The sequence below is a fragment of the Amia ocellicauda genome, chromosome 1 (genome assembly GCF_036373705.1).
Source record: "Amia ocellicauda isolate fAmiCal2 chromosome 1, fAmiCal2.hap1, whole genome shotgun sequence".
Lineage (NCBI taxonomy): Eukaryota > Metazoa > Chordata > Actinopteri > Amiiformes > Amiidae > Amia > Amia ocellicauda.
In genome coordinates this window covers 2,077,501-2,099,916 of record NC_089850.1, presented here as the reverse complement: position 1 = coordinate 2,099,916, position 22,416 = coordinate 2,077,501, and the positions used below count along the sequence as shown (strand labels likewise).

The following is a 22,416-nucleotide window of genomic DNA, read 5'->3' as shown; positions in this document are numbered from 1 at the left end:
AGCATAGTGGCCTCCATTATCCGTAAATGGAAGAAGTTTGGAACCACCAGGACTCTTCCTAGAGCTGGCCGCCCGGCCAAACTGAGCGATCGGGGGAGAAGGGCCTTAGTCAGGGAGGTGACCAAGAACCCAATGGTCACTTTGACAGAGCTCCAGCGTGTCTCTGTGGAGAGAGGAGAACCTTCCAGAAGAACAACCATCTCTGCAGCCCTCCTCCATTCAGGCCTGTATGGTAGAGTGGCCAGACGGAAGCCACTCCTCAGTAAAAGGCACATGACAGCCCGCCTGGAGTTTGCCAAAAGGCACCTGAAGGACTCTCAGACCATGAGAAACAAAGATTGAATTCTTTGACCTGAATGGCAAGAGTCATCTCTGGCGGAAACCAGGCACCGCTCATCACCTGGCCAATACCATCCCTACAGTGAAGCATGGTGGTGGCAGCATCATGCTGTGGGGATGTTTTTCAGCGGCAGGAACTGGGAGACTAGTCAGGATCGAGGGAAAGATGAATGCAGCAATGTACAGAGACATCCTTGATGAAAACCTGCTCCAGGGCACTCTGGACCTCAGACTGGGGCGAAGGTTCATCTTCCAACAGGACAACGATCCTAAGCACACAGCCAAGATAACAAAGGAGTGGCTTCAGGACAACTCTGTGAATGTCCTTGAGTGGCCCAGCCAGAGTCCAGACTTGAACCCGATTGAACATCTCTGAAGAGATCTGAAAATGGCTGTGCACCGACGCTCCAACCTGATGGAGCTTGAGAGGTCCTGCAAAGAAGAATGGGAGAAACTGCCCAAAAATAGGTGTGCCAAGCTTGTAGCATCATACTCAAAAAGACTTGAGGCTGTAAATTGGTGCCAAAGGTGCTTCAACAAAGTATTGAGCAAAGGCTGTGAATACTTATGTACATGTGCTTTTTTTGTTTTTTTATTTTTAATACATTTGCAAAGATTTCAAACAAACTTCTTTCACATTGTCATTATGGGGTATTGTTTGTAGAATTTTGAGGAAAATAATGAATTTAATCAATTTTGGAATAAGGCTGTAACACAACAAAATGTGGAAAAAGTGAAGCGCTCTGAATACTTTCCGGATGCACTGTATATACATACAGTACTGTGCAAATGTTTTAGGCAGGTGTGAAAAAATGATGTAAAGTAATAGACTTTCAAAAATAGACGTTAATTGATTATATTTATCAATTAACAAAATGCAAAGTGAGTGAACAGAAGAAAAATCTACATCAAATCAATATTTGGTGTGACCACCCTAAGCCTTCAAAACAGCATGATGGATAAGTATCTGCCTGTCCTTCTCAGCATTGAGGAGACCATTAATTCTGATTCTCACTCATGTACCACTCTCCAGCCCTTCGGGGAACAAAATATTTCAAATTTTGACTCATCAGTACAGAGCACCTGCTGCCATTTTTCTGCACCCCAGTTACTGTATCTTCATGCACAGTTGAGTCGCCTGGCCTTGTTTCCACATCGGAGATATGGCTTTTTGGCCGCAAGTCTTCCATGAAGGCCACTTCTGCCCAGACTTCTCCAGACAGTAGATGGGTGTACCAGGGTCCCACTGTTTTCTGCCAATTCTGAGCTGATGGCACTGCTGGACATCTTCCAGTTGTTAAGGGAAGTAAGCATGATATGTCTTCATCTGCTGCAGTACATTTCCTTAGCCAACCACTGTGTCTACGGTAGTCAACATTGCCCGTTTCTTTGTGCTTCTTCAAAAGAGCTTGGACAGCACATCTGGAAACCCCTGTATGCCTTGAAATGTCTGCCTGGAAGAGACCATGCTGATGCAGTATAACAACCTTGTGTCTTGTTGCTGTGCTCAGTCTTGCCATGGTGTATGTCTTTTGACAGTAAACTATCTTCAGCAACCTCACCTTGTTAGCCGAGTTTGGCTGTTCCTCCCCCAGTTTTATTCCTCCTACACAGCTGTTTCTGTTTCAGTTAATGATTGTGTTTCAACCTACATATTGAATTGATGATCATTAGCACCTGTTTGGTATAACTGTTTAATCATACAACTGACAATATGCCTACAAAATTCCTGACTTTGTGCAAGTGTACCTAGAAGAATTGATGCTGTTTTGAAGGCAAAGGGTGGTCACACCAAATATGGATTTGATTTCGATATTTCTTCTATTCACTCACTTTGCATTTAGTTAATTGATAAATATGATCTATTAACACGTCTATTTTTGAAAGCATTCTTACTTTACAGCATTTTTTCACACCTTTTGCACAGTACTGTGTGTGTATATATAATATATATGTATGTATATATATATATATGTATGTATATATGTGTGTGTGTGTGTGTGTACATATACACCGATCAGCCATAACATTATGACCACTGACAGGTGAAGTGAATAACACTGATAATCTCGTTGTAATACCTATCAAAAGTGGTCCAAGGAAGGAAAAGCGGTGAACCGGCAACAGGGTCATGGGCAGCCAAGGCTTATTGATGCACGTGGGGAGCGAAGACTAGCCCCTGTGGTCCGATCAAACAGACAAGCTACTGTAGCTCAAATTGCTGAAAAAGTGAATGCTGGTTCTGATAGAAAGGTGTCAGAACACACAGTGCACCGCAGTTTGTTGCATATGGGACTGCGTAGCCGCAGACCAGTCAGGGTGCCCGTGCTGACCCCTGTCCAATGCCGAAAGCGCCTACAATGGGCACGTCAGCATCAGAACTGGACCACGGAGTAATGGAAGAAGGTGGCCTGGTCTGATGAATCACGAGTTCAAGGTGTTGACTTGGCCTAAAAATTCCCCAGATCTCAATCCAATCGAGCATCTGTGTGATGTGCCGGACAAACAAGTCCGATCCATGGAGCCCCCACCTCGCAACTTAAAGGACTTAAAAGATCTGCTAATGTCTTGGTGCCAAATACCACAGCACACCTTTAGAGGTCTAGTGGAGTCCATGCCTCGATGGGTCAGAGCTGTTTTGGCGGCAAAAGGCGGACCTACACAATATTAGGCAGGTGGTCATAATGTTATGGCTGATCGGTGTGTGTGTATATATATATTTCAGCTTCATTTGCAATACTCCACCTGCGCAGCAATACATTAGGCTATGATTATTGTTCTATGTACACATAACGATTAAACACAATTCTCTTACAGTTTATACACAATCAAAGGACAGTCAGACAAAGCAAGTTAAAAATCGATGTATTATGGCTCAGTGGGAATGCTGGGCATTAAATATTTGAGCAATGGTATGTATATTCTTTCTAGATTGATTATATTAAAGTGCATTTTAATAGAATTTAATAGAAAATATATAAATACAATTTTATCTAGGACTATATACAAGTCTACCTGAGCTGCAATACATTATTCTACAATTATTTTTCTATCTATGTACAAATAACGTTTAACCACAATTCTCATACAGTTTATACACACTCAAAGGACAGTCAGACAAAGCAAGTAAAAAATCAATGTACTATGGCTCAGTGGGAATGCTGGGCATTAAATATTTGAGCAATGGTATGTATATACTTGCTAGATTGATTATATTAAATTGCATTTTAATAGAATTTAATAGAAAATATATAAATAAAATTTAATCTAGGCCTATATACATGCTAGATTAATTATTTAACAATTTTAATAGAATGTACAAAGTGTATACATTACACATTTGTTTAGATCATTTGATGAAAACGTAAGATCCTTTCATTGTAATGCAAAAATCAAGGTCACATAATGCAATTTTTTATACATGGTTTTCAATAATAGTGATTTAAATACTGATCTTGATTTAAAATCTTCAAATGAAATATTCATTAATTCAATAGTTTTACTCTCGATTACTTTATTTTAGCCCCATGTATGAACAATAGGGAAAACCAAAATCAAGTAACACCAACTAGAAAGAATTAAGCTCAGAGCAAATGACCACATCTGAGAGAACCCAAATTCTCAGCTTTGATATCAAAGTAAACATTTCATAGTTCTTTCTAATAATTGAAAAAGCATATTCAAATAACATCTGAGGGAAGACCTTATGACTGATTCAAACATATTTGCTATTAAACATTTTCTTGAAATAATTACAGAATTAAATAAAACACCCCTGATTTGGCCATTTCTACAACATTTCATGTTGCCTCTTCACAATGGACTAAACATTGGATATTATTGACATGGTGATACAGTGGACATGTTGCAGCTTCTTTAGACCGAATTTACAACTTTTTTTTTTTAACATTTTGTTAATTCATATCAATCACTTGGTAAGACAGTTTGTACCATTTATTAAATTTGTGTTTAACTCAATCAATTCTTTGTATAGCACCATTCGCAGGGTAGCCACAGAGTGTTTTCACTATGTGTTATGCCGTCTTGTAATTCTTCCTGTTAAAAAACATAAAACAAAAAACAAAAAACTACGTGTTGACAGACAGGTGAAATTACCATAGACTTTCTTTAGACTTAATTGCAACTATTTTGCACCTGGATGTAGATTTGGTAGAATCTGGTGATTATATCCACAATATAAATTTTTCTAACCATATATGTACTTTTTTTTTTTTTTTTTTTACCTGCTGAGTCATCCAAATCAATAAGCTTAGGCATTAAGCTTTCTGGCAGTTTTTCTGGAAGGTCATAGCCATTTTTCCGAGCTACTACCAGATGGAACGCTGCACAGAACTCATCCAGTGTTAAAGCACCATCTTTGTCAAAGTCTGAAAGCTCCCTGTAATCCAGAAAATGGACATCAATGCAAACATCAGGGAATTAAAATTATATTGTTTAAAAATTAAGATTCCACTATTTTTATTCCTTTCTGTAACAACTGATGTAACTAGCATTGAACTGTTCATTAATTGTAACAAATCATGCATATTTGTAATGTGGAATTCTTAATCTGTTTATCTAAATTAAGCACATAAAATAAAATAACTACCTGATAGGCCTAAATGTTTTATACATATAAATGTGACTTCTATTCCAGTCATGATAAGACAAACATTTGTTTGTCCCAATTGTGATACATTTACCCTGTTAAAAGCTAAAGTGTGAATGTCTTTAGTATTCAAACAATTTATTTTGACCATGGAAGAAAAAAAAAAAGATACTGATCAAAAATATTGATCAAATATGTCTTTCACATGATTACATCATGATAGACTTGTAAACATACAATCACTAAAAAGACAAAAAAAATCCCATCATTAATAAACCCATACTTACCAAATATGAGAGAGCTCAAGAATAGGTAGCTTTGATTTTGTAAAAAATTCTTTTGCTGCAGATCCTGAAAACATGAGCAAACAAAAAAATACAAAAGCAAAAAAATTTAAAAAAAAAAAATACAAAATGAGATTGTTGGTGTGGGGAAGAAAAATAAAATCAATTAATTAACTTGTTTCATGCCACTTCAAAAACTAGTTTATTTACTCACCAGGGATAAAACCATTCAAATCTGGCTGAATAGTTTTAAACTGATTGATGTAATACTGTCTTTGTTCATCTGTAATTTTCCAGGGATCATCATAACCACTAGATTGCCTTTGAATTTCATTTGATGAAGTAGAGGTCACCGTTCGTATCGTTGCACTCTCCTACAAAAAGAGGCATACATGAATAAGGAAAGAAATTAAAATACAAATCTGTAAAAATACTCCAATAGAGGTGAAGATGGATGAGATGATGAAAAACGTATTACTGAAGGAAGCTAAATTAACTTCATATAAATTAACATTATATTTATTTATTTAAATTTTGTGCTACAAAGTCAGCTTCCAATTCCATGTGTTCTGTCTCATTCCAATCCATAGTGGTCCTTAAGTGTCAATGTATTATTAAACTAACATTATCTCTGCTACTTTCAATACATTTTTTTTTTAATAATGATTAATTTTGTAAATGCATCTTTGTGAAGATGTCTAGTGCTCATACTACTTATTACCATTGAGCTTCACTTTCCATTTAAGCACATCGTGGGGAAATGTCTTTATTGATCATGATAGTTATATATGTGTGTGATATACACATACAACTACACATGTACAGTGACCTCCACATGTATTGAAACTTTGCAAAATTTAATTTAAAAAAATAAATACAAATTTTGATTAAAAAATTTACAGTGCAAAATCATTCTTCTTACAAATAGTTTGTTTTCCGTCCAAAAAAATATCAGATTAATTCACATCTTTATTCACAATTATTATTGTATACATCCTCCTTTGACTTTGATGACAATGAACAGATGCTTCTTGTAGTCTTTAATAAGGTTCTGGCACATCAAAGGATTATCACTCCTTCTGGCAGAATTTCTCCAGCTCTCAGATTTCTTAGTTATTGCTTGTGAACTGTTTCTATCAGATTCAGTTTTGGTAATTGCTATGGACATTTGAGAACACTGATTTTGTGTTCAGTTTGGCTTAGTATGGCTCTATGCCATAATATACGGTAATCTTCAGTCATGACGAAAATAAACAATCAAAACCATGGATAATCAAATGCAGCACAACTTTCAAAAATACTTTATATTGGTTATGAGGGTTTTAGTAAAACATGTTTATTGGTTTATCAGCCCTATGTTTCTCAGTGGGTGTGTGTTTTGTTTCACCCCGGCGCTCAGTAGTGTGTGTGCGGTTCCACTGCGCATGAGAATCACTGTGGAGTCGGAAGCTTCCATCGAAAACTTAAGCACCATAACTATTTTAAAAATAATGGTTAATAATTACAATAACGACTGTAAAACCAAATAAACATGTATTTATTTATTGTCTGAAGTCTGACGAAAGATTTTATGGTAATTTGAAAAAAAACAAATTTAGCCAATAGTTTGAGAAAATATATTGGTGCATTATCGGTGGAATATGTGCCAATACAGATATCTGTGTAAAAGGCCAATATCGGCCAATGATATCAGTGTTCTGTCGGGCCCTAATATTAAGTCAAAGACGAATGGAGAGAGAAAAAAAAGAAACACACTCACTTGACTAACTAATAATGTCAGTTCAGTTACAAAAATCTAAACTTCTATTGTCACATATTGGTCAACATTTTTGGTAATCTATGGCAATTGCTTAAATTCTTCACACTTTTTCCCCCACTTCAACTTCTAAATCTTTAAAGGTGGAGTATCATCATTTTTTACTTTTTTCACAATTCACTTTTATAGTACTGCTGGTAGGTCAAAATAACTATGCGAGTAGTTTTTGTGTGTAGGTTTTAACGCTAAATGTTTAAAAAACAGGTCTGAAGTTGACATCTCAATGAAAAGTCCAGCTCACTCAAAGCTGTGGCTAATTTATGCATGAAGTCACACCAAGCATCTCTCACTCTCTACCATTAATTTGTGGTTTTCCTGTTTTTGAAACTGCTGGCCAAGCATATCACATTGCACTGATAATGAACCAGTGCAAAATGGTTAATGCACAAATTCTGAATGTATTAGCAGGAAGCATTTGTTTCAACAGCAGAAGAACACAGTGGCCAGAGATCTGTGTTGGGAAAAAATATTAATATCCTATCTTGCTTTTGTCCTTGGTGTGCTGTTACTCCTAACTTGGTTATCAGCAGCTCACATTACTTTCTTGCAACGTATTATCTGCAAATTACCTTCCAACGCAACTGCCAATTCAGAGGTTATTGATTATTATTCATGAGTAATGATTATTATTCATGAGATGGGAAGGCTTAGTTTAGAATGCCAATGAACTCACTGCTATAGTTATAACAAATGACTATTCAGACACTGATTATAATATTTTAAGGCCCCTTGAGGGTATGTCCCAGAGGGGATATAAAAGCTTTGTTCTATCTTAAAACTTTTGGGGAACAGCGTTATGCTAGCCTAAAATCATTCGAGTTCAGTTTTGCTCTGTTCCTCACGTGCACATAATACCTTCTGATTAGAACTCCCAACTCCAAAACTTCTTTCCACCACACCTGACCCCAAGGCAAAACGTCTTGCAAGCCTGTGACTGTATACGCCGCACCATACATAATTTTATCTATAAAAGCTGTAATCATTCTGTTCAACATTTAAGACTGATACTTGGATTGCTCCTATGTCACTCTTCCCTGCTAGCCTGTAATAAAGATGCTATTTGCTTGCCTATTTGATCCCCACAGACTTCTCCACTTTTTCAGAAGGGTCTTCACATACCTACCCTAACTGACCAGCCAGCAAGCTAGAGTTAGTTAGCTTGCAACTACATTATCAAAATATATCTAACATAAACTAGTAAACCGATGGGCACATATTCTAAAATAATTGTCCTAGTCCTCTGAAAGGTAATTAGGGAAAACTAACCATCCCCTTGGCTGGATGAAAAGGAAAATTGCATTTTATTTAATTCTTTGGTTCTGTGGGACACATTGGAACCAATGACATAGGAAAAGAAAGGGCAGAGGTTCTGCAAGACATTTAAAGAGTGAGGAAAGAAACTAAAGAACAGGACCTCCAAGGTTGTTTTCTACTAAATACTACCGGAACCATGTGCATGGCCAGGGAGACAGGCAGAGATTAGTAAGTTTAACACGTGGTTGAAATCTTGGTGTAGGGAAGAGGGCTTTAGATTTATGGAGCATTGGTCTTTCTTCTGGGATAGATGGGACCTGTACAAACATACAGAAGAAATTTTTGAATTTTTTTTTTGAATACAGAAATATATACTGAAATGGTTGAGATGAAATGACTGCTTTCTAACTCAATTTGTCAGGAAACCAACCAGTGAGCGTGCATGCATTAACTTGATCTTTTCAAATGACCAAGATAGAGTCAGAGGGACAATATGATCACAATATGGTTAGCTGTGAGGCATACTTTAAAAAAACAATGATCTACAATTTTAGAAAAGCAAACCTTGACCTATATTTTAAGAATATACTACTTGAGGATCAGGAGAAATTTGCACCAAAACTTAGCAAATTGAGGACCAAAAAACATTGGTCAAAATGGTTTAAAAGAAGTATGCAAAAATATAAAGAGAAAGAAAATGTTGTATAGTGCATACAAAAGGGATAGAAACAAAACAAAATACAAAGAATATGTTGAACTGCAAAGAGACCTTAATAAAAGGGATCAGGAAAGCAAAGAGGGAAATAGAAAGAAACATAGCTCTTGGAGCTAAAACTAATACAAACCATAAGAGAGATCAGGATAAATGAGGAGGAGGTACTAAAGGGACTAGCAGAATTAAAAACAAATAAATCACCTGGCCCAGATGGTATATTTCCAACAGTACTAAAAGAAATGAGGGAACTCAAATATTCCAAGTGACACTTGGCAAATGTCATACCAATCCACAAGAAAGGGGACAAAACTGAGCCAGGAAATTACAGACCAATCAGTCTCACTTGCATCACTTGTAAAATGTTGGAGAAAATGATTACACAGAAAATAGAGGAGCATCTCAATGAAAACCATATTCTTGGAGATAGTCAACATGGGTTTAGACGAGGCAGATCGTGTCTTACTAATTTATTGGAATTTTCTGAACACGCAACTGCAGCTGTAGACCATGTGAAAGCATATGATATGATATACTTAGAATTTCAGAAAGCTTTTGATAAGGTTCCACACCAAAGACTGATCCAATGGATTATGAACTGGTTGATGTACAGGAAACAGAAAGTGTCAATTACAGGAATCGCTTCTAACTGGAGTGAGGTTGTTAGTGGAGTTCCACAGGGATCAGAATTAGGGCCGTTGCTTTTTCTAATCTATATTAAAGATGATCTGGACTCTGGGATAGTTAGCAAACTTGTAAAATTTGCAGATCATACTAAAACAGGTGGCTCAGCAGATACAATCTCAGCAGCACAGGTTTTTCAAAGGGACTTAGATAATATTCAGTTGTGGGCCGACACCTGGCAGATGAAATTCAATGTGGACAAGCGCAAGGTATTACATGCAGGTAACAAAAATGTCCACTATGATTACTCTATGGGAGGAATAGAACTAGAATAAGTAACGCATGAGAAAGACCTAGGAGTCTATGTGGACTCCTCACTTTCTCCATCCAAACAATGTGGGGAAGCAATAAAAAACACAAACAGAATGTTAGGGTATATTGTGAAAAGTGCAGAATTTAGAAGTAATGTTAATGCTGGAGTCACACTACACGATTTTAAGCCCGATTTGAGCCTGATTTGGCACTCACGACAAATTGGCACTGATCGTCACGACAAGCAGCATGGTCGGGGTGCATCCCCGCCACCGATGGTCGTGTAGTGTGAGACGGGCTGTGACACCATCACTTGCCCTCCGATCCGATCATAAGCTAGTCGGAACCCCTACGATTTTATTAAACATGTTTAATATTTACGACTCGATCAGCACCGATCGTGGAGAGTGATGTGATCAGCAGCCAATGAGAACTGAGCTGATTGAAGAAGAGAAAAGAAACAAGAACAATAAACATGACAGGGTAGCTTCCTGCCTGCAAAATGCTACTGGAAGTGGCGATGCCGTTTCATTTGTGTATCTGTCTCGGCATATTTTATGTTTTAAGCTGCTGTTGTGCTTCATTAAGGTGTCATGTTTAAACTGTGCGGTGCCAGTTGCCCCGGCAAACTTGGTTTTCCCCGCATGTTGTGGACCACATCTAGTGCAGTAGATACAGTAAATGGTGTTGGTATCTTTGCTAAATCTAAGCCATGTAAACTCCCTCAGCCATTCCTGTCAGAAACAGTTAGCGCTTTTCCACTGACATGGTACCGGTGCTAGAGCCGCAGCAGGTGCTCGGCCTGGGAAACAGCTGAACTTTTTGCGAACCGTCCTGTTTTTCCACCGGTTTTGGAAACAAACGCTGATGTCAATGGATGTGGGCGTTCCCAAGCACGGAGTAGAATTGGAGAAACAAACAGCAGTAATAATCAGCACCGAGGCGAACTACGTCTTTGAAACCCTCATTTAGCGTCTACACACAGCACAGATACATTGTAAAAAAACGCAAGATCACACGCAGACAAGCAGAAACAAAAATACAACTATACGAATATGCCAAGATAACTCAGCCTTTTATTTTTATTTTTATGGATGCATTAAGGGATTTACACCGATTCGCTATTTCAGACACTTTTACCGTATCGAAAAAAAATACAAGATATAGTTAACATGAATTCATCACCGCACACACAGTTCATTATGAATATACTTTGTATGAGTGGATACATTTTCATTCATTCTGTGGCGTATTTTTAGTTTTATTCTACACGAGGAAAACCCCATCCCTATGGCTGATGGGGAAAGGTTACAATAAGAATTATTAATAATAATAATACATTTACATTGCTTACTTTGCATTGATTGTAAACACATGTATCCAACTCTGTGTTCTTTCTTCCTTGTTAAGAAATCAGCCAGGCAGGTTTGCTGTGTTGAATACATCTCTATTTCAGTTACTTTTGTGCATTACTTTCTTGTGTGTCAATTATGTAGTTTGAGTTGAAAAGGGGATTAAGGTTGTCCAGCTGAAATAAACTAGAAACATCATAATCTGTACCTTCACCCCCTAGCATTTACATCCTTGTCATAAACTTCTGCCCCCCCCCTCCAAAACAATGTGCCCAATTAAAAGTTTACAATACTAAAAAAAATCTTTATTAAGTTTTATCTGAAGCAGTAAAATGTCCAAAACATCTCTCATTTGACTTCCTTAAAAGCACTCTCATTTAGTGAGCACTTCCAGCTCACAGACAGAGACGGCGTGAGTTTTTTAAATTTTTTGTTTTTCCAACCAGTACAAAAAAATGTGTGCTTTACTTTATATTGAAAAACAATGTGTTTTGGCAAGCTTTTTTTTATCCAAAAACTCTGTTAATTGTCAGAATACACCATTACCAAAATAGTCATTTGTTACAGCCCTACTTTGGATAATACTCTATATCGTCCATAACTAGACCTGTTATTCCCAGAAGATCTGTCTCATTTCAAATAATGAAGCCTGGTTCTGTCCACAACTCCAGGACATTTAGAAAGTCGAGAAAGGTATAGAAAATAATCTTATTCATCAGAAATCATAGCTTGAATATTTGTTTTTAGATCAATATGACCTATGAGGCAATGCATGTAGACCCTTCTTCATGACCCCATAACCAGAACCAGCAGCAAGGCCCCAAGCAAAGCTTAAAGATAGATAGGCATATAATACACATTAGGGCTGTACAATATGGACAGAAAATCATACTGCGGTTTCAATTGCAATATGATAACACTATGTAAAACAATTTTTGTTTCTGGGTATGGTGTTATTTCCTAATTGCTTATGCCTCAAAAGTATAGAAAATGGCTATTATTTCCCACAAACTTTGCTTTTGGGACCAGGACAGTGATATTTTGAAATGTAACTATTTCCAATGAGAAAACGGGCAAATGTGTGTCTTTTCGTTCACATAAAGTCAGAAAAAAACTAATATGAATCCAAATTAACATGTATTTATTCTAACGTAATACAAAAATCACTACAAAAGATTTAGAAGTGAGTAGTTTTGAGATTTACCGTAGTTTTGAGAAATACAGTAAATCTCAAAAAACAACTCACTTCTAAATCTTTTGTATAAATTACCTAGATAGACTACCCTGCTAACACATAACAATGCCACAACGTTGTACAACCTACATTTAGTATTTCGCTGTCATGACTGGAAAACATTGCCACAAGGACACTAATGTTAAGCTCACATTGCTAAACTATTATTGAATGAAAAATAATATAAATTGAAAAAACAAAACATTTTGGTCAGTCAGTTACAGCTGTAATTGCAAAATATTCCTTTATAAACAAATAAAATAGTCATGGAATTACCGATAGTCAAAATATTTGTCATGCACATCCCTAATCCAAAGGCATTATACGTAGCAAACTCATCTGTAAAACCGTGTAATGTTAGCTACCAGTAGCTATACGATTGGGTGACACTTTCACACTAAATTAATTTTATTTTGTCAAGCTTACTTGCGGCGTTCCTTAACTTTGCAACAAGGAAAACAATATGGATAATTCAATGTCTCATTCATAACATACAGTATAGAAAGTGTTTTAAAGACAAATCCTACAGTAGGTAGATAGCTGGCCTTTAGTTTTCGTCCCAGCTTGCCAGCTGGTAACGATTGATACCGGAGTAAAGTGGCACATGTCACTCTTGTTCATCCGTAGTAGTAGCTCGCGCTATAGCCTAGTAGTAGGAGGGTGGGGCGGCTTGTGAGCACCCCTCATCGAACCTGGATTGCCTAGAAACCCCACGTTTGTAAAGGAAATGCCGATGATAACACTGAGTTAAACTCAGACTGCATGCTCGCTACTATAACATTGTTTTGCAGTGGCGGTGTAGATTCAGCAGCAGCGTACCGCTGTTCTAAAATAGCGGTGCAGGAAACACTGATGTGTACCCTTACTGGTTTCAAGCATGAACGGTTATTTGGAAGTTTATCTGGTGGAGTTTACACCAAAGCAGAGGATTTTCCTCCATGCCAATGAAGGGGGAAAGCAGGTAGCTGTTCAGCTCAGCTGCTATGGCTTCCTTAAGTTGCAGAGTGGAATGTGATGCTGAGGTGGTCGAGCTACTCTTGAAGAAGCTGCCCAATAACGACTTTGCCTTTTTTGCTAGGGGTGGATCTGTGTTTTCCATCTCTATGTAGGACCATATGAAACATTCGAGTATGAGCAGATGGACCTCATTTCCCAACAGAACAGGATTCAAAATGACATTTAAAGCCCCAAACTCTAGTATTTAGGAAAAAATAAATAAATTATATATATATATAAACCATATACTACATTATAATACTATTCTAATATACACTCACCTAAAGGATTATTAGGAACACCTGTTCAATTTCTCATTAATGCAATTATCTAACCAACCAATCACATGGCAGTTGCTTCAATGCATTTAGGGGTGTGGTCCTGGTCAAGACAATCTCCTGAACTCCAAACTGAATGTCTGAATGGGAAAGAAAGGTGATTTAAGCAATTTTGAGCGTGGCATGGTTGTTGGTGCCAGACGGGCCGGTCTGAGTATTTCACAATCTGCTCAGTTACTGGGATTTTCACGCACAACCATTTCTAGGGTTTACAAAGAATGGTGTGAAAAGGGAAAAACATCCAGTATGCGGCAGTCCTGTGGGCGAAAATGCCTTGTTGATGCTAGAGGTCAGAGGAGAATGGGCCGACTGATTCAAGCTGATAGAAGAGCAACTTTGACTGAAATAACCACTCGTTACAACCGAGGTATGCAGCAAAGCATTTGTGAAGCCACAACACGTACAACCTTGAGGCGGATGGGCTACAACAGCAGAAGACCCCACCGGGTACCACTCATCTCCACTACAAATAGGAAAAAGAGGCTACAATTTGCACAAGCTCACCAAAATTGGACAGTTGAAGACTGGAAAAATGTTGCCTGGTCTGATGAGTCTCGATTTCTGTTGAGACATTCAGATGGTAGAGTCAGAATTTGGCGTAAACAGAATGAGAACATGGATCCATCATGCCTTGTTACCACTGTGCAGGCTGGTGGTGGTGGTGTAATGGTGTGGGGGATGTTTTCTTGGCACACTTTAGGCCCCTTAGTGCCAATTGGGCATCGTTTAAATGCCACGGCCTACCTGAGCATTGTTTCTGACCATGTCCATCCCTTTATGACCACCATGTACTCATCCTCTGATGGCTACTTCCAGCAGGATAATGCACCATGTCACAAAGGTCGAATCATTTCAAATTGGTTTCTTGAACATGACAATGAGTTCACTGTACTAAACTGGCCCCCACAGTCACCAGATCTCAACCCAATAGAGCATCTTTGGGATGTGGTGGAACGGGAGCTTCGTGCCCTGGATGTGCATCCCACAAATCTCCATCAACTGCAAGATGCTATCCTATCAATATGGGCCATTATTTCTAAAGAATGCTTTCAGCACCTTGTTGAATCAATGCCACGTAGAATTAAGGCAGTTCTGAAGGCGAAAGGGGGTCAAACACAGTATTAGTATGGTGTTCCTAATAATCCTTTAGGTGAGTGTGTATATATATATATATATATATATATATATACACACACATCATGTATTGTTTTGCACTATAAATATACAGAAATTGCATTTGAAAAACACTGCCAAAAACCTGCTATCTGGAATCTGTGGTGAACTTTTGTGGGAACTCCAGTGTGAGTTGACATTGTACCTATCAGTTCCCAAAAGATCCCATAAATAAGATGACTTATTAAGGTTAAATTTGTGCACTATCTCCGGTCAACAGATCATTCTGTGCTTTGTGGGGCTCACTTTAACCGCAACATCTTTTCAAATGCCACAGAAGTCGCAAAATGCAGATTAAAAACTAACTGCGGCCTGTACAAAATGAACAGAAAAAATTCCAACAAAAAAAAACAAAAAGCCTTATCTTCTCCTCCAGCTGCCAAGATGATGCGTATAAGCAAAGCAGCTCATAAACTGGATATCGAGCCTAAAGTATTTTTTGACAGTTTGTATTTCTAACTAAATATGAACTAATTTTGCACAACTCTATTTAATTGATTAATTCTGTCTGTCACCTTGGATACATTGTAGTAGTAATAATACTACATATATACATTATAGTTTTTAATGTCTCATCACAATAATCTCTTTCAACAACAGACTGTGATGACAGCAAACTGAACTTGTGTCATCTTTTGTTTTTCAACTTTATAACATATAAATACTAATACAATGAAATATAATGAGTTATTTGGCCAAATGATGATATGCTGTATATCCTTTCTTTACTTAATACACAAATGTACATTGTATGATTGTACAGTATGAAAATGTTCATTCATACCCTTCGGAAATCATTATAACTCTTATTAGGGGGCCAAGCAACGAAGTTGCTGGAACCCTATTGTAATTGTTAAGATTATTAATATTAGGCTTCCAGCACTTCATGTTTTTTTGTTTCTATTAGGATTTTTATTAGGCTTCCATGCACGAAGTGTTGATTCTGTTAGAATTTGTATTATTAGGGGGCCAAGTAACGAAGTTGCTGGATCCCTATTGTTATTGTTAGGATTATTATTAGGCTTCCAGGTCCAGGATGCCTGGAAGCCTATTGTTGTTGTAAGGATTATTATTAGGCTCCCATGCACGAAGTGCTGGAAGCCTATTGTTTCTGATAGGATTTTTATTATTATTAGGTTCCATGCACAAAGTGCTGGAAGCCTATTGTTTCTGTTAGGATTTTTATTATTATTATTTTTTTTTATTTTTTTTTTTCTGCCAAAACTTCTAATACCCCTAAAACGCTCATACATGCATTAAAACTCACGAAACTCGCAAGTGTTATAGACACAACTTATACCTACAAATGCAGTGAAAACTACGTGTGTCGGTCACATGGTGCCACCGCCATGTTGCAATAAGTGGTGAAATTGTGAAATGATACAAAAATCTTCTTCTCCACAAACAACAGACACATGCATATGCCACTTCACACACATGCCACTTCACACACATGCATACCTTATGCCCCACTATTACGCTTGTTCATCAGAAGTTGCTCGGGCACACACTCTGTCCGCCATGTAGCATTCTCTGATTCCAGCTTTGGTGCCTTTTAATCCATGCCACTTATACCCACTGTGACACAAATTGGCATACATGACACTAGTACAGAGGACTACCAAGGTTGTTAAAGGCGAGTTGCCCCAGTGAGAAACATGGGTGCTGTGGGCCAATGAAAGAAACAAATACGCCGCTTCAGACAAGTTACACATTTCCTGCACACTGGAATGCAGTACACACATGAAACTTTGCACATATGTTTAAGTCTATACCTTGAATATACAACTAGAAAATGAAGATTAAAGGGTACATGGTTAAGCCGCAATGCTGGATTTATCATGTGTCCATGTGCGAAAATGAAAACAGCTAGTACTCCGGAACCCTAAAGCCAAGTGCCATAAAACTTTGCATGTATTACATAGACACTGCTATCTATCATGTCTGCAAGAGGCAAGTGACTGTGTGCAACAACATGGCAGCCACAAGAAAATGACTGTGCACATATGCAAAATACACATATTTATAAAAGCATGAAATTGACCCCAGAAAAACCTATCAGCAAAATTCAGAAACTCAGCATATTGTGTTACAATATGTCACTTATGACAGCAAATATCTTCAGAACTATAGCCTAATGAACTTAAATTGTCAGTGATTAAACTAGAAGAAAGATCTGTCAAAGTTGATGAAGCCAAGTTGATAGGACACAAAATCTTGCTGCTGTATACCAACCAAAATGAAAGCTTCGCATGTCAGCCACATCATGACATTCCTTATGTAGACCTCTACCTCCATCATGAGGCCAAACTTTGGAATTGCAGTCTGCATCTTGAATGACATAATTAAAACTTCACATATATGCTAGAATTATGTGAAAAATACAATGGCTCCTTTCAAAATTGATGCATGCAATCAATAAATTAATATTATACTTCACTGACATTGAAATACACACTTCAAGTGACAAAATATTGAAAAACTCAAATCTATACTACAGTGCATTACAATTGAAAAGTACACATTTAATAACACATGCATTTAAACTACAAATGCCTGTTCAAATCTGAAACCTACTGATACAACTTGGAAGCCTTAAAAATCTGTTAGGATTTTTATTAGGCTTCCATGCACGAAGTGCTGGAAGCCTATTGTTTTTGTTAGGATTTTTATTAGGCTTCCATGCACAAAGTGCTGGAAGCCTATTGTTTCTGTTAGGATTTTTATTATTATTATTATTTATTTATTTTCTTCTGCCAAAACTTCTAATATCCCTAAAACGCTCATACATGTATTAAAACTCACGAAACTCGCAAGTCTTGTAGACACATCTTATACCTACAAATGCAGTGAAAACTACACGTGTAGGTCACATGGTTCCGCCGCCATGTTGCGATGAGTGTCGAAATTGTGAAATGCTACAAAAATCTTCTTGTCCAAAACCAACGGACACATGCATATGCCACTTCATACACATGCATACCTTATGCCCTACTGTTACGCTTGTTCATCAGAAGTTGCTCGGTCTCACGCTTTGTCCGCCAGGCTGCGTTTTCTGATTCAAGCTTTGGTGCCTTCTACTCCAAGACACTTATACCCACTGTGCCACAAATTGGTATGCATGACAGTACTACAGAGTACTACCAAGGTTGTTAAAGGCGAGTTGCCCCAGTGAAAAACATGGGTGCTGTGGGCCAATGAAGAAAAACGTATGCGCCGCTTCAGACAAGTTACACATTTCCTGCACACTGGAATGCAGTACACACATGAAACTCTGCACATGTGTATGTCTCTGCCTTGAAGAGAAAACTAGAGAATGAAGTTTGGGGGTACTCGGTTTAGCCGTAATGTTGGATTTAACATGAATCCACGTGCGAATATGAAAACGGCTACTACTCCGGAACGATAAAGCCCAGTGCCCTGAAACTCTGCATGTCTTACATAGACACTGCTATCTATCACGTCTACAAGAGCCCAGTGACTGCATTCAAAAACATGGCAGCCACAAAAAATGCTGTGCATGAATGCAAAATACGCGTATTAATTAAAGCATGAAATTGACCCCAGAAAAATCTATAAGCAAAATTCAAAAACTCACCAAACTTGGTACAATAATAATTTACATTGTTATGTTTGATTGTGGTGAGTTTTGTCATCAATGGTGACACAGCGCGGTGGCCACGATGCTGAAGGCCATGTCACATGCAGCAGTGAATATCCACAGAACAGTGAAGCCTAAGGCGCTTACATTTTCAGTGATTAACACTAGTACTGACATCTGTCAAAGTTGAAAAAGCCAAGTTGATTGGACACAAAACATGGCTGCTGTACACCAATGAAAATGACAGCTTCAACCTTATTCTGACATTCGTTATGTAGACCTCTACCTCCATCATGTGGACAAACTTGGAAATTGCATTCTGCATCTTCAATGAAGAAAACTTGAAACTTTCAAATGACCCTAAAACGCTGATACATGCATGAAAACTCATGAAATATGAGTGTTGTAGACACCATTTATACCTACAAATGCAGTGAAAACTGCACTTGCCAGTGTCATGGTGCTGCCAAATATTGCGATAGGAGGCGAAATTGTGAAATGCTACAGAAATCTTCTTCTCCTAAACCTGCCACTTCATACACATGCATACCTTTTGCCTCACTATTATGCTTATTCATCAGAAGTTCCCCGAGCGCACGCTTCGTCCGCCATGTAGCATTCTCTGATTCAGGCTTTGGTGCCTTCTAATCCATGCCACTTGGGTTTGCAACGAGATCATTTAGATATTTAGATAGGACTATTCAATCTAAATCAAAAGAGACGGACCATGTGTAATCTGTAACTGAATATGCATATTGCTGATGAAGTGAGTGACGAAAAGACACGCTCCCTCCATTAAGTGGTATCAGAAAATTTCTATGAGTTCGAGTACATGAGCACAGTTATGGCCCGATACCCGATACTGGTATCGGTGCATCCCTATTATGCCATTTCCATACGTCTTCTAATGTATTTTTACAAAGTTGTTGTGTTAGAGCAGTATTCATTAATTGCATCAATTACAACATATTAATTTATGGGGTAACAATTTGCATTTTCTGCTCCATAGCAGAGATCCTGCTGAAGAGAAACGTGCGGTTTGTTTACATTGCGTCTTTGCTGGCGTGCATGGTATTGACCAATGGAAAGGACGTTACTGTCTGTCATCATTCCTAGAGATTATATTTTTTACCCAACCACAGACCATGACTCTAGCCAATCCAATGAATATCTAGCTAATTGAATGAAATCCTTTTAATGACATGCAGACCTAGAGAAGGGAGTAGCACTGAAGAGGAAGAGGAGTATGAAGAGCAATAATGTGTCACCATATAACACCCCTTCTCATGTGTTAGTTTAGTGTGTTTATACAGATCCCAATTAGCTGCCATGTTATTGCATACGTGATTGATTAATTTGAAAAAGATCTTCACACTGTCTCTAATAGCAAGTTTTATAATTCAATACAATGAAATGTTTTGATCAAAGATCAAACACTTCCAAGTAGAAACTGTGAGAGAGCATGTTTTTTCTATCAGGTGTGCAATTAGCTTTTGTTATGGTGACTGATTAATTACCTGAATAAAAGCCTACATTTTAACATGTTCAGCACACATTTACGCACCCTCATGCATTTTTACCTTTGGCTAGTAAAGTGGCTGGTAAGTTATTTCCTTCTACCAAACACAATGACTAGTGGCCAAAAAAGTTATTTTTATCCCCTGCTTCTGTTTTATTATAAATTTCATGGCTTTACTCAGTTGAATCATGGAATAGTTTCCACATATAAACTGTTACGATTTCTCGGTAATTATATTAATTCAAGAAATATATTAATGATGTTATAGACCCAATTCTAATTTTCATAAAGTTCCAGAATGCTACTCTGTGTGGCAGCACTTCAGAAAAGAGTCCCCCTGAATTACAAATCTAATTTGTGGTCTAATACATAATGTTTCTCTAAATGTTGTTTTTTATCCCACTATCTTTCACTTAAATCGGTATCAGTTTTGCTTTTTAGTTCAACATTCCTGTTTTCTGAAAATGTGGTCCTTATGTGTTACTTACAAAACTATGTTTGCTCTATCATCTATGTGGTATGTTTAGACAAATCTTTACCAACTTGGAATTAATTACAGTACTGTGCAAATGTTTTAGGCAGGTGTGAAAAAATGATGTTAAGGTAAGAATGCTTTCAAAAATAGACATGTTAATAAATAATATTTTTTCAATTAACAATATGCAAAGTGAGTGAACAGAAGAAAAATCGAAATCAAATCCACCCTTTGCCTTCAAAACAGCATCAATTCTTCTAGGTACCCTTGCACACAGTTTTTTAAGGAACTCGGCAGGTAGGCTGGCCCAAACATCTTGGAGAAGTAATCACAGATCTTCTGTGGATGGCAGCCCCAGTTGCTTCTCTCTCTTCACGTAATCCCAGACAGACTCGATGATGTTGAGATTAGGGCTCTGTGGGGGTCATACCATCACTTCCAGCACTCCTTGTTCTTCTTTACGCTGAAGATAGTTCTTAATGACTTTAAATGTATGTTTGAGGTCGTTGTCATGCTGCAGAATAAATCTAGGGCCAATCAGATGCCTCCCTGATGGTATTGCATGATGGATAAGTATCTGCCTGTACTTCTCAGCATTGAGGAGACCATTAATTCTGACCAAATCCCCAACACCATTTGCACAAAGGCAGCCCCAAACTTGCAAGGAACCTCCACCATGCTTCACTGTTGCCTACAGACATTCATTCATGTACCGCTCTCCAGGCCTTCGGCAAACATACTGCCTTCTGCTACAGCCAGATATTTCCAATTTTGACTCATGAGTCCAGAGCACCTGCTGTAATTTTTATGCACCCCAGTTCCTGTGTTTTCGTGCATAGTTGAGTTGCTTGGCCTTGTTTCCACGTCGGAGGTATGGCTTTTTGGCCAGTGTACCAGGGTCCCACTGTTTTCTGCCAATTCTGAGCTGATGGCACTGCTGGACATCTTCCGATTGCAAAGGGAATTAAGCATGATGCTTCTTTCATCTCCTGCAGTAAGTTTCCTTGGCCGGACACTGCGTCTACAGTCCTCAGTGTTGCCAGTTTCTTTGTGCTTCTTCAAAAGAGCTTGGATAACACATCTGGAACCCCTGTCTGCCTTGACATTTCTGCCTAGGAGAGACCTTGCTGATGCAGTATAACTACCTTGTGTGTTGTAGCTGTGCTCAGTCTTGCCATGGTATATGACATTTGACAGTAAACTGTCTTCAGCAACCTCACCTTGTTAGCTCAGTTTGGCTGTTCCTCACCCAGTTTTATTCCTCCTACACAACTGTTTCTGTTTCAGTTCATGATTGTGTTTAAACCTACATACTGGATTGATTAGCACCTGTTTGGTAAAATTGTTTAATCATACACCTGACTATATGCCTACAAAATCCCTGACTTTGTGCAAGTGTACCTAGAAGAATTGATGATGTTTTGAAGGCAAAGGGTGGTCAGACCAAATATGGATTTGATTTAGATTTATTTTCTGTTCACTCAATTTGCATTTAGTTAATTGATACATATAATCTATTAACATGTCTATTTTTGAAAGCACTCTTACTTTACAGCATTTATTCATACCTGCCTAAAACGTTTGCACAGTACTATATATTATAGTAGTGTTGCTCTTAATTGGCCTTCCTATTTTTCAAGTTTCAATCATTGCATTCTGATTTGATAATCCATCTCTCTTCAGATACTACAATAAAGTGTTTCTTGCCGCATGTCAGTACAGCTTTCTGATCGAAGAGATTTTATTGATTCCACACACACTTCCAATTAATTGGTTTA

At 37.9% G+C, this 22,416-nt stretch overlaps 1 protein-coding gene across 3 annotated transcripts in view; it reads right to left on the bottom strand.

Moving 5' to 3' along the window:
- reps1 (RALBP1 associated Eps domain containing 1) overlaps positions 1-22,416 on the bottom strand; it is a 181,560-nt gene that overhangs the window by 101,067 nt on the left and 58,077 nt on the right. For all 3 annotated transcript variants that reach the window (XM_066700473.1, XM_066700647.1, XM_066700558.1), the window contains exons 6-8: positions 5,447-5,606; positions 5,236-5,299; positions 4,584-4,738 (exon numbers count right to left, since the gene is read on the bottom strand). In XM_066700473.1, coding sequence (XP_066556570.1) covers positions 4,584-4,738; positions 5,236-5,299; positions 5,447-5,606 — 379 coding nt within the window. The remainder of the gene's footprint in view (positions 1-4,583; positions 4,739-5,235; positions 5,300-5,446; positions 5,607-22,416) is intronic.